The sequence below is a fragment of the Odocoileus virginianus genome, chromosome 16 (assembly GCF_023699985.2).
Source record: "Odocoileus virginianus isolate 20LAN1187 ecotype Illinois chromosome 16, Ovbor_1.2, whole genome shotgun sequence".
Taxonomy (NCBI): domain Eukaryota; kingdom Metazoa; phylum Chordata; class Mammalia; order Artiodactyla; family Cervidae; genus Odocoileus; species Odocoileus virginianus.
This window is the reverse complement of record NC_069689.1, coordinates 61122851-61135063: the sequence shown is the minus strand read 5'-3', so window position 1 is coordinate 61135063 and position 12213 is coordinate 61122851. Positions and strand designations below refer to the sequence as shown.

At 41.5% G+C, this 12213-nt stretch overlaps 1 protein-coding gene across 5 annotated transcripts in view; it reads left to right on the top strand.

Moving 5' to 3' along the window:
• Positions 1 to 12213, top strand: part of FANCI (FA complementation group I) — a 66498-nt gene that overhangs the window by 46209 nt on the left and 8076 nt on the right. For all 5 annotated transcript variants that reach the window (XM_070478358.1, XM_020909365.2, XM_020909367.2 and 2 more), the window contains 12 exons: positions 421 to 522; positions 1396 to 1566; positions 1643 to 1764; positions 2281 to 2445; positions 3017 to 3196; positions 6983 to 7149; positions 7481 to 7557; positions 8574 to 8690; positions 10754 to 10805; positions 11634 to 11761; positions 11861 to 11929; positions 12116 to 12209. In XM_070478358.1, the coding sequence (XP_070334459.1) occupies positions 421 to 522; positions 1396 to 1566; positions 1643 to 1764; positions 2281 to 2445; positions 3017 to 3196; positions 6983 to 7149; positions 7481 to 7557; positions 8574 to 8690; positions 10754 to 10805; positions 11634 to 11761; positions 11861 to 11929; positions 12116 to 12209 (1444 nt within the window). The remainder of the gene's footprint in view (positions 1 to 420; positions 523 to 1395; positions 1567 to 1642; positions 1765 to 2280; positions 2446 to 3016; positions 3197 to 6982; positions 7150 to 7480; positions 7558 to 8573; positions 8691 to 10753; positions 10806 to 11633; positions 11762 to 11860; positions 11930 to 12115; positions 12210 to 12213) is intronic.

Here is a 12213-nt window from a genome sequence, read left to right as displayed (position 1 = left end):
ATATCCTCAATTCACAGATTTAGAAACCAAGACATCCACCTTTATTGAATTAATAAGTGGTGGTACTGGGATTTTAGACTCAGTCAGTCTGACTCTGGAGCCTGTATTCTTAACAACCAAGCTGTACTGAAAGTGCTTGATAGCCTATACAAATTAAGTAACTGGTGTGAGAGTGCGAGGTGTCTTATAGGTGAGGTGGTGGAGTGGACTAGGAAAGATCTCAGTCAGTGCCCTGCCTGATACAAGGGCAAAGGAAGGACAGGGTTAAGCCAAAGCAACAGATTTTCCTGCAGTGTTCTTTGGACAGTTGGGAAATAATGTCTTAGAAGGCATTAGACATTAAAGTTGCCATTAGCTTGACCAGTTAAAAAAGTGAAAAGCATTCATGAGCCATGGTGTCTTTTTCCTTTCCATACACAGTTGAAACAGTTCTATGAGCCAGAACCTGATGTACTGCCTCCTCTGAAATTAGAAGCTTGTATTCTGACCCAAGGAGATCAGGTCTCTCTACAGGAGCCACTGGTGAGACTTTGTTTCCTCCTCCTATAACCATTATTTTTACTCTTAAGTAAAACTTCCAGCCCTGTTGATATGGTTAAGCTTCAGAAAGAGATGACTTCTCTGTGAAACACCTGGTACTGCCAGTGAATTTTTACTCTTGACTCTTCTCTGACACATCACCACCTTGGTTCTGGTGGTGAGGTATCTGCATGTCAACACTTGACTAATAATCAAGGCATCCATCACTTCTCCCAAGGAGCATTTTACCTCCCATTAATGGCTCTCTGATTGCAAGTACTAAATAGATATACTTTAGAATTTGAAGAAAGAGGTTACCCAGAAGCAGATGAACCCAGGGGATCTGCTTCATTAGTCTGGAGTGTATCATTTAGGCTGGGCTAGAACTGGCATTCTGTTGAACCTTCAGAGGAACTGGGACAGGTTGGTTTTCTATTCTCGTCTAGCCTCAGAAAGACAGAAAAGAAAGAAACTGAAACTCCTGAGTGACCTAAAGCTGAGGTGTGCTCCGCCTACTGGTCTCCCAGAGATTCCCTCAACCCAAACCCATATGTTTAGAATAGCCTCTGGGACTCCAAGGTGCTGGAGAGGATTTAATTTCACAGCCTGGCTCCTTGGTATTTGTACCAGATCAGGGAGAGCACATTTGATGTTTCATTCTTAGGTGTCAGCTACTTGTGAAGCCGGTGCCTTTGGGAAAGGCCAGAAAACAATGCCTCTGTTAGTTCAATTTTTTTTTTTCTGTTTTGGTTTTTTTTTTAACTCCAGATTGACTTAATTTGTGATGCTAATGAATAACTTTATTTATCCTTATAGATAAGGATTGTTTGTCAATTCTTTAACAAGAATATTCAGTTATTATATTTTCTTCTACAGGATTATCTGCTATGTTGTATTCAACACTGTTTGGCCTGGTATAAGAGCAGAGTGGTACCATTACAGCAGGAAGAGGAGGAGGAGGAAGAGGGGTTCTACCAACACTTAGATGATATGTTGGAGTCGATTACGAGTAGAATGATTAAGAGTGAACTAGAGGACTTCGAACTGGTAATTGCTAAGTCTAAGCTGTGTTGAGTAATGGAGGTTTTTAGTAGCTTATTAATTTTTATCTTGTGTCTTTTAGGACAAATCAGCAGATTTTTCTCAGAGCACTGGTATTGGCATCAAAAATAATATCTGCGCTTCTCTTGTTATGGGAATTTGTGAGGTTCTAATAGAATATAATTTCTTCATAAGTAATTTCAGGTAGGGTATTACTGTAACTCTACTTGTAGTTCATTTTGTATGTGGGAGTGTGTTTTCTTAACACTAACAATAGGCTAGAGATGAACAGACAACAGCCCCATGACACTATCTCTTAGATGGACCTCTAGCCTAAGACCAAACTATGTTCTTTCTACCAGGGAACATCAAAGCACATGACAAACAGGCTCATAAATTTTGTCTCTCCATCAGTCTTTACTTTATTGAACATTCCCCAGACCTTGAACATAACAACCCCTGGTTTTAATAGAGAAATTTTGATTGGTGGTAGTACTGAACTTTCATTCTCTGCAATGACTGATACAAATAAAGGAGGAAAAGAAATGACCCAGATTGGTATTACCTAGGAGTACTGTGTTAATAGTGAAGATCCATTCATTTGTAATATTGGGTCTAAAGTATGACATCTAAAGTATTGTGATTTCCTTATTACTGTTTTGAAAGTAAACCATAATATTCTGACACCTGTCCTTGGTGGTCTCTTTTTCCTTTATACAGTAAGACTAAGTTTGAAATGATTCTGAGCTTATTTATGTGTTACAAGAAGCTCTCTGACATCCTTAACGAAAAATCTGGTAAAGGCAAAACGAAAATGGCCAACCGAACAACCGATAGTTTTTTGTCCATGAAATTTGTGTCTGATCTTCTCACAGCTCTTTTCAGGTAAGGTTCTAACAAAGAGCTTAAAGACAGCCTTAAGGTGAAGGTAGAGACACCTACTAAGGGTCACTGATATTACCTAGTTTGGATTCACAATCCCTTAGCTTATATACAGTAAAAAGTAAGTCAAGGGGGTTGTAATTTTCTTGAAAGCAGAATAATCCCACATAGGCATTTAAAGAGATACTTTGAATTACTAAAGGGAACGTCAGAAACAATGAACTAGTGGATGAAAAGATAGGATGGATTCCAAGAAATCAACCTAAGTAGTGTGAAAAGAGGGGAAAGAAAAGCCTGAATTTAAAAAAAAGGAACAACAAAAAAAACATTAAAGAAAGTTAACTAAGACTGACCTTTAAATTTCATCAAAGTTAAAGGATTGGGGGAAGGGGGAGAAAGGGAGGTAACACTGAGAATAATATTTGTAGAAAGACAGCCTTGGCAGTGACTCTGGCGTGGGCTGCCTCGAGTCTATCTTAAGAGCTGGCTGGGTGTTATTGTGAACTGTCCCTAGAAAATGTAATTTCAGGTCCCAGTAGCAGGGGAATCTTTCTGTCTCTTTTTTCCTGTCTAGGGACAGTACCCAGAGCCATGAAGAGAGCCTGTCTGTTCTGAGGTCCAGCAATGAGTTCATGCGCTACGCAGTGAATGTAGCTCTGCAGAAGGTCCAGCAGCTAAAGGAAACAGGGCATGTGAGTGGCCCCGATGGCCAGAACCCAGAGAAGGTCTTTCAGAGCCTTTGTGACATAACTCGGTAAGCCCCACGCACCCTTAGAGACCTGTTCCACTTGCTGTGGCATCTCCAAGAGAGGAAATTGGCAAGGGGGTTGGGGAGAGGAAGGTGGTTTGAAGTTGGGTGGGGAGTAAAGTGGTTTGAAGTCGGGCATACCCGAAGGTGGAAGTGCAGTCAGTCACTATGTTGGGGTTTTTTCCTAGTCCTGTTTTGGTGTGGATTGTTGGCCACATATAAAATGTTATTCTAATACCAGGAATAAAAAGGGATATTACATAATGACTAAATAATTCATCAAGCAGACAGAACAGTTTTAAATGTATATGTACCTAACAGCACCTAATAACAGCTTCAAAATACTTAAGGCCAATACGGTAATACTGAAGGAGAAATACACAAATAATAATCTACCTTTCTCAGTAATCAGTAGAATTAGATAGAAAATCAGGAAGGATGTGGAAGACTTGAACAACACTATCATCCAGTTTGACTTAATCAATATTTATAGAACATTAATAAGTATTTAAGGTAGTGAGGTATTGCCAGAATCAGTGGAACAGAAATAGATGGTTCAGAACTGATCCACACAAGTATGGTCTTTGGACTTTTGACAAAGGTGCCAAGGTAATGGAATGGAGAAAGAAAAGTCTTTTCAAACAAATGTTTCTGGAACAATTGTACAGGAATGTGTGAAAAAATGAAATTAAAAGACGCTCGTTCTTTGGAAGAAAAGCTATGCCCAACCTAGACAGCATATTAAAAAGCAGAGACATGACTATGCCCACAAAGGTCTGTCTAGTCAAAGCTACGGTTTTTTTCCAGTAGTCATGTATGGATGTGAGAGTTGGGCTATAAAGAAAGCTGAGTGCCAAAGATTGATGTTTTAGTGCTAAATTGATGTTTTAGAATCAATTGATGTGTTGAAGAAGACTCTTGAGAGTCCCTTGGACTGCATGGAGATCAAACCAGTCCATCCTATAGGAAATCAGCCCTGAATATTCTTTGGAAGGACTGATGCTGAAGCTGAAACTCCAATACTTTGGCCATCTGATGTGAAGAACTGACTCATTTGAAAAGACCCTGATGCTGGGAAGGATTGAAGGCAGGAGGAGAAGGGGAAGACAGAGGATGTGATGTTTGGATGGCATCACCAAATCAACGGATATGAGTTTGAGCAAGCTCTGGGAGTTGGTAATAGACAGGGAAGCCTGGCGTGCTGCAGTCCATGGGGTCGAAAAGAGTCGGACATGACTGAGAACTGAACTGATGTGAAAAAAAATGAACCTTGATCCATTTCTCATGTTATAACAAAATACTGACTTGAAATGAATCAGAGGCATAAGTGTAAAACCAAATATTGTAAAACATCTAGAAGACAGAAAAACCTTTGCTACCTTGTTTTAGGTAAAAAATTTCCTAGGTATAATACCAGAAGCACAATCAATATTTTTAAAAAATTTAACTCTTCCTTGAAAACACTCCTAAGGAAATTAGAAGACAAGCCACGAATTAATAGGAAATATTTGTAAAACACGTGTCTGATGATGGACTGGTAACCAGAGTATATGAAGAACTCTCAAACTTTTTAAGAAAATGATCAAATTGAGAAAATGGACAAAGTGTTTTAACAGACTCTTTACCAAATAAGATGTATAGATGACAAATAAGAACATGAAAGGATGATCAACATAATTAGTTACTGCTGCTGCTGCTAAGTCGCTTCAGTCGTATCCGACTCTGTGCAACCCCATAGCCGGCAGCCCACCAGGCTCCCCCGTCCCTGGGATTCTCCAGGCAAGAACACTGGAGTGGGTTGCCATTTCCTTCTCCAATGCATGAAAGTGAAAAGTGAAAGTGAAGTCACTCAGTCGTGTCCGACTCTTCGCAGCCCCATGGACTGCAGCCTACCAGGCTTTTCCATCCATGGGATTTTCCAGGCAAGAGTACTGGAGTGGGGTGCCATTTCCTTCTCCAATGCATGAAAGTTAAAAGTGAAAATGAAGTCGCTCAGTTGTGTCCGACTTCGCGACCCCACAGACTGCAGCCCTAGGTTAATGCAAATTAAAATCACAATGAGATATCACTAAACACCTATTTTTTTTTCTTTTTAAAATTTATTTATTTATTTTAATTGGAGGCTAATTACTTTACAATATTGTGGTGGTTTTTGCCATATATTCACATGAATCAGCCATGGGAGTACATGTGTTCCCCATCCTGAACCCCCATCCCACCTCCCTCCCCATCCCATCCCTCAGGGTCATCCCAGTGCACCAGCCCTGAGCGCCCTGTCTCATGCATTGAACCTGGACTGGTGATCTATTTCACATATGATAATATATATGATTCAATGCTGTCCTCTCAAATCATCCCACCCTTGCCTTCTCCCACAGAATTCAAGTCTGTTCTTTATATCTGTGTCTCTTTTGCTGTCTCATATAGGGTCACCGTTACCATCTTTCTAAATTCCATATATATGCATTAATTAACTGTATTGGTGTTTTTCTTTCTGACTTACTTCGCTGTGTATAATAGGCTCCAATTTCATCCACCTCATTAGAACTGATTCAAATGCATTCTTTTTAATAGCTGAATAATATTCCATTGTGTATATGTACCACAGCTTTCCTATCCATTTGTCTGCCAGTGGACATCTAGGTTGCTTCCATGTCCTGGCTGTTGTAAACAGTGCTGCGATGAACATTGGGGTACACGTGTCTCTCTTAATTCTGGTTTCCTCAGTGAAAACACCTATTAAAATGCCTAGAAAAAAAAAATAATAAAATGCCTAAAAGTTTAGATTGACTATACCAAGGTGTTGTCATGGATGTGGAAGAATTTAAACTCCATGTTTTTTGTTTTTTTAATATTTATTTATGTATTTATTTTTGGCTGCCCTGGGTCTTCTTGCTGTGCGGGCTTTTCTCTAGTTGTAGTGAGCAGGGGCTACTCTAGTTGCGGTGCACAGGCTTCTCGTTGCAGTGGCTGCTCATGTTGCAGAGCACGGGCTCTTGAGCCACAGGCTTCAGTAGTTGCAGCTCCTGGGCTCTAGAGCACAGGCTCAAGTCATTAGTTGCTCCACTGTATGTAGAATCTTCTAAGATCAGGGATCAAACCCGTGTCTCCTGATTGGTAGGTGAATTCTTTACCACTGAGCCTCCAGGGACGCCCAGAATTTAAACTCCTATACACTTGATGTAAATGTAAAATGGTGCAGTCACTTTGGAAAATAATTTGGCAATTTCTTAAAAAATTAAGCACACACCTATCTTACCATATTCCCATTCCACTCTTAGGTATTTACCCAAAAGAAATGAAAGCAGATGTTCTTATCACAGTTTGTATATAGTAGTTTTATCTGTAATAGCAAAATCTGGAAACAACCTAAAGATGATAAATTGGTGAATATGCAAGCTGTGGTACATTCATACCCTGGAATACTACTCAGCAGTTAAATGTGACAAGCTACGTGCAGCAACATAGGTGAATCTCAAAACCATATGCTGTTAGCAAAGCCAGACTCTAAACCTGCATAATGAATGATACCATTTTTATATGATAGTTTGTAAATTGTAAAACCACTGGGACAGGAAACAGATCAGTGGTCGCCTGGGAAGTCAAAGAGAACTGACTGCAAAGGAGCACATGAGAACTTTTGGGGTGATGGAAATATCTAGATTGAGGGGGATGAGTACATGACTATGGAAGTGAGTCAGCAGAGCCATACATTTATAGGATGGGAATTTTACTGTATGGAAATTGTATCTCAGTGAACTTGACTTTGAAAATAAAATCACTTTTCCCCAGGGTCTTGCTTTGGAGATACACTTCAATCCCTACCTCAGTGGAAGAGTTGGGGAAGAAAGAGAAAGGAAAGAACATCTCACTGCTGTGCTTAGAGGGCTTGCAGAAGATCCTCAGTGCTGTGCAGCAGTTCTACCAGCCCAAGTGTCATCAGTTTCTCAAGGCTCTGGGTGGGCATTTCAGTTTTGATAACTTGGCTCGATCTGAGTCTCTCTCTCTCAACCAAACCTCTCGATTTCAGTTGTTAGCCTAGCAGAGGACACCTGCGAAGAGTCCCAGTGTGGCTAAGGAGTGACACCTAGTGGATTCAGAATCGGCACTTACTGGATTCCATTTAACCACAGATGGGACTGAGAAACTGAATATAGCCTTAAGAAGCTGCAGAATGTTAGGAATATAATTAAAGCTGCCTCCAGACTTTTGGCCTCTTAAAATTTTAGCTTGGCAAAGAAAAAAAGCCAAGCCCCTTTCAAAGCACATAGCGTTCTTTTCCTTTCCTAGATGCTACAGATAAGGAGGAAGAGGAGGAGGAAGTCAGTGTCTCTCAGAGAGCAGCTTTCCAGATCCGGCAGTTCCAGGTGAGAAGCCTAGGAGACTGCTGTGCTTTGTGAGGGTCCTCAGAAAAGGACCAATAGCCAGGCCAGCTGGTGGGAACAGGCAGACCGTCCGCAAGTAGGACAGCAATTTTTTCTGGGTTGTCATTCAAGCAACTTGACATAGCTCTGAGAATGAAAGATAATGCGTTTAAAAGCATTCCAGGAAGGATGTGTGTCAAGCCACCCCAATCTGTAGCACTCATTGCCTCTAAGAATCACTGTTTGAGCTGATATTATACAAAGAGCTTGCCAGGAGCCCACTCGTGCAGGGAGTAACTTGGCTTTGTCTGTCATATGGTTCTAACCACTAGTTGTCACGTATCAGGAGCTTTTATCCCAGAGGATTTCTTTAATAATGTTAAAGTTCCTATCACATGCCAGGAACTGTTCAGGCGCTGAAGATATAACAAGGAATAAGAGACAAAACCCTACCCTCACAGAGCTTACACTGTAGTGGGGAGGGACTGACGGACCAAAGACAGTGTTCTGGGTGGTGAGAGAGAAACACAGAAAAGGGAAACGGAAAGTGTGTAGGGAATGCCAGTGTTGGGGTATGGTCTAGCCCTCAGCTGAGTGAATGGGCCTCAGGCCGTTGAGAACCACCCAGGCCTGGGTGCACTGGAACTCTGTGGTGATCAGTGGTTGGGACACAGCACTTACACTGGGCCCGTGATCTGTCCCTTGTCAGGGAACTAAGATCCCACAAGCTGTGTGGTGCAGCCTAAAATAGACAAAACTGGGTGCACAGTTCATTCCTAATGTATATGTGGCAGGGGGTTGGAGAAGGAGTCCATAGCTCTCAAGAGAACACTCAGACGTCTGATCACAAACAGGGTAGGCAACTACCTGCTCAATCCAGGTCTTATTTCCAGATTTTATCCTCTTGGATTTTTGGTATTTTTGAGTCATTTCTGTCCCAGCCTTAGGAATCTCTGGCTAGATGTTTCTTCTCTTTGCTAGTATCATGTCTGCTAATGTTTCTGTGTATCTTTTCTCAGAGGTCCTTGTTGAATTTACTTAGCAGCCAAGAGGAAGACTTTAAGAGCAAAGAAGCCTTGCTTCTGGTCACTGTTCTCACCAGCTTGTCCAAGCTGCTGAAGCCCGTCTCTGCTGAGGTATGAGCATCAATCAGTCCCACTTTGCATCCCCCAGAAGGCCAGGAGTACTACATCTGACAGTGTACAGCTAAATGTCCTCTTGAAATCTAGCTTATTTAAAATCATGTATCGTTATGCTCCTGAATTAATATAAGATCTGTAAGATGTACCCACCCACACACACATAGTGTTTCTACCATGACGTAGTTACTGCTTTTGTTCATTTGGCCACTGTCAAGGGTAAACAGTAAGCACTGTAAAAAAAGTTTTATCTGTGGGGCCTTCAACCTTCTTGTGTTTCCCTACCCCCTGCCCCTTGGTGTTTTCTAAGATGAAAGGATGTTAATGATCAAGGTAGCTGACATTCAGCAGTTAACTTTTTCTCATCAAAATTAGCTGATTCTGAGTTTGGGGGATAGTCAGCAAAAGGTGATAAGTCAGAAAGCATGATTATAGTCCTAAAATAGAATCTGTTCGACCCAGATAGATTTTAGGTATATGTGCTTGGGTCTGCACATATACACGAAGAATATATGTACCCATATATATGTGAAGTAAGAGAAGTGCCATATTCTGTGGGTCTGTTCCATTCAGGAGTAATTTCCCTAAAGGATGATAAAGAGAGTCCTTGAGAGCCTAGGGCTATGTGGTCCTCCCACATCTACTTCCTGACCTGTGGGGAGACCAGTTGAGAGTGCTGAGGTGCAGGCCTCCTTGTATAAGCCCTTGCTTTTAGGAGGAGCTAACCAGACTACAGCCTAGTATGTTATGACATTTGAGTACTGAAAAAGCAGACTTGATTTTCCTGTTGTCCTAGTTCCAGGTAGCCCAAAGAAAATCCCCATTGCTACTTATTTCATCCTAGATCGGAACAATGCATCCCCACTTTACTTTCAGCTTCATTCTTTCATGTTGCTACTTTTGCTGCAAGGAGCCCAAGACTAGGAAAGAAACACAGGGAATTGGAACATGGGGATATTTGAAGGAAAATAGATTTGGAAAGGCTAACACAAACAAGAAATTTTTAAAATTTTACCACCCCATCATAATTTTGGGTAGTGTGTCTAAAATTTTTTAATTTAACTTTGAATGGGTAATAAAGTTCTTTGATTTGAAAACCAGACACTATAAAAAGATTTGCAGGAAATTGTCACCTTTCTGTCCATGTCCTCCATCTGTTCAGCTCTTCTCCCCCAGCATGTAAATACCTTTTAGTTTCTTGTGTAAAGAGTTCTTTTCTTCCTGTACAGCCATATGAATATAGCTTCTTACGCCTAACCCTGCCCTCTTCACACAAAAGCCTGTTCAACATCCTGCTCTATTTATTTATTACATTTAACACTGTATTCTGGGAAATACTTTTATATCAGTTCACAGAGAATTTTCATTTAGCCTCTGAAGTTATCTTTTTCCCTGACAGATCAAAACCTGAATTCTTACTGGTCATTTTACCTTTAAACATCACTGCATTTCAGTGTCTTGGTGGCTAGAAGCCTATCACAAACAACTGCTGAAGCAAAAAGCTGAATGTGTGTCTAGTGAAACACGACCTACTAGTCCAAGGCCTTAAGCTTCCCCAACTTTTTTTTTTTTGCCCCTTTTATTTTTTTTCCCCTGCTCCCTTTTAACCTCCTGTGGCCATTTGGTTTCTAAAAGCTAATTTGACTGTCACTGTGGCCAGGATCTTACTCTCCTATGCCTCTGTTAGCTTACTATCCTTAAAAGATGTCTCAGATGCAGAGTGTGCTGGGCATGGGAAGAGGAAGAAGGGCACTTTAGCCCCAAACCGTGGTGGGAGTGGCCAAGGAAGCTCAAATAACAGCCCAGACCCCAGGACCTTCGGCCCTTACTGAAAACATTTGAGAATTGAGTCATAGGCTATATTTAAGAAAAGAATCAGTAATTATTCTCATAAGTTTGGGCTTATTTTTATGCTATTTTTTAGTAGAGTACCACTTTAGATCTAGGCACATGTTTTACCAGGTGATTTGCTTAGACTTGGAAAGGACTAGAGCTCTTTTAGTCTGATAGCACCTAGGTCTGTCTTTTGAATGTTTCTATAATATCTGAATGATCTCTAGTTTGTGCAGATGTTATCCTGGACATCTAAGATTTGCAAGGAAACCAGTTGGGGTAAGTTTCCTGCCATATTTCCTTTTTCGGCTTTATATAAAATCATCACCACCAAACAATATTTAGAAAATTACACATTCACCAGAGTAGCCAAAAGGAAGAAATACACAAAACCAATCCCAAGGGTTGGTAAGAATATAGTGCAATTGAGCCTCTCATTCACTGCTGCTGGAGGTGTCAGTTGGTATAACCACTCTGGAAAACTGTTAGCAATACTTAACTACTAAAATTAAATGTAGGCTTACAATCAAGCAGTTCCACTCCTAGCAAAAACAAAAATGGGAAAATTCTCACAGCAGCGCCGTTCTAACAGGCAACACCAAACCCAAACGTTTGTCAGCAGTAGAATGGATCAAGGGGTTGTGCTGTATGCACACAGTGGGACCCTGCAGCAGTGAGGATGAACAGACCCCGCTGACACATGACGTGGAGGGTCTGGCGTACAGAACATTCAACAGACGACAGACACAAAAGAGTACTCACTCTGTGATTCTACTAGATCAAGTCCAAAATCAGACAAAACTCGATGTGAGGTTACAAGGCAGAATGACAGCTTCCTTGGTGAGGTGAGGGGTGTCCTGGGGTGCTCATATTTCTTGACCTGTATGCTAGTTCTGTGATGATAGTGACTAATAAATAGGAAACATCCCCGTCATTTGCACCCGTGGGTCGAAGTGTACCTTTGTGGGCCAGCTGCCTGGGTTGGAGTGTGTGCAGCATGGGGATGTTGTGCCTGAAACATGACAGGCTAGCATTCCAGTTAGGCACCCCACCTGCTACAGGACTGACTGGGATTATAAATGAATTTTCTTTTCTTTCTACTTCTAGAGGATGCCTCCTTCTCCAAGGGCATGCTGAGTTTGCTCTTCAGCCTCCATGTTTCATGTAAGAGTCCTGTTAGTCTGCTGCGTGACTTGTCCCAGGATATCCATGGACATCTTGGAGACCTAGACGAGGTACTGTTGTGAGCCTTCAGTATGGTGCCCCGAGTTGGGAGTAGAGGCAAGGGGAACAGCCTTACTGTCATTACATCTCACCTCTCTTTCCGTGCCCAGGATATAGAAGTGGAGAAAACAAACCACTTTGCATTGGTGAATTTGAAAACAGCTGCCCCTACTGTCTGTGTAAGTGTTGACCCTGACACTTGGGAAATAGCCTTGTCATCCCTTCCATTTTATTCCCTGTGAGGAGTGAATTACAGTGGCTCAAGTCCTGAGGCAACTGTAACCCACCCACGGGTGGCCGTGGCTATCATGTTACACCAGCAGCTGTGTGTAGTGAGCCATGTCAGGCGTTTTTTTCTTTCACAGCTGCTTGTTCTGAGTAAAGCTGAGAAGGTCCTAGAAGAAGTGGACTGGCTGATCACCAAGCTTAAAGGACAAGCGAATCAAAAAATCATACCAGGTAA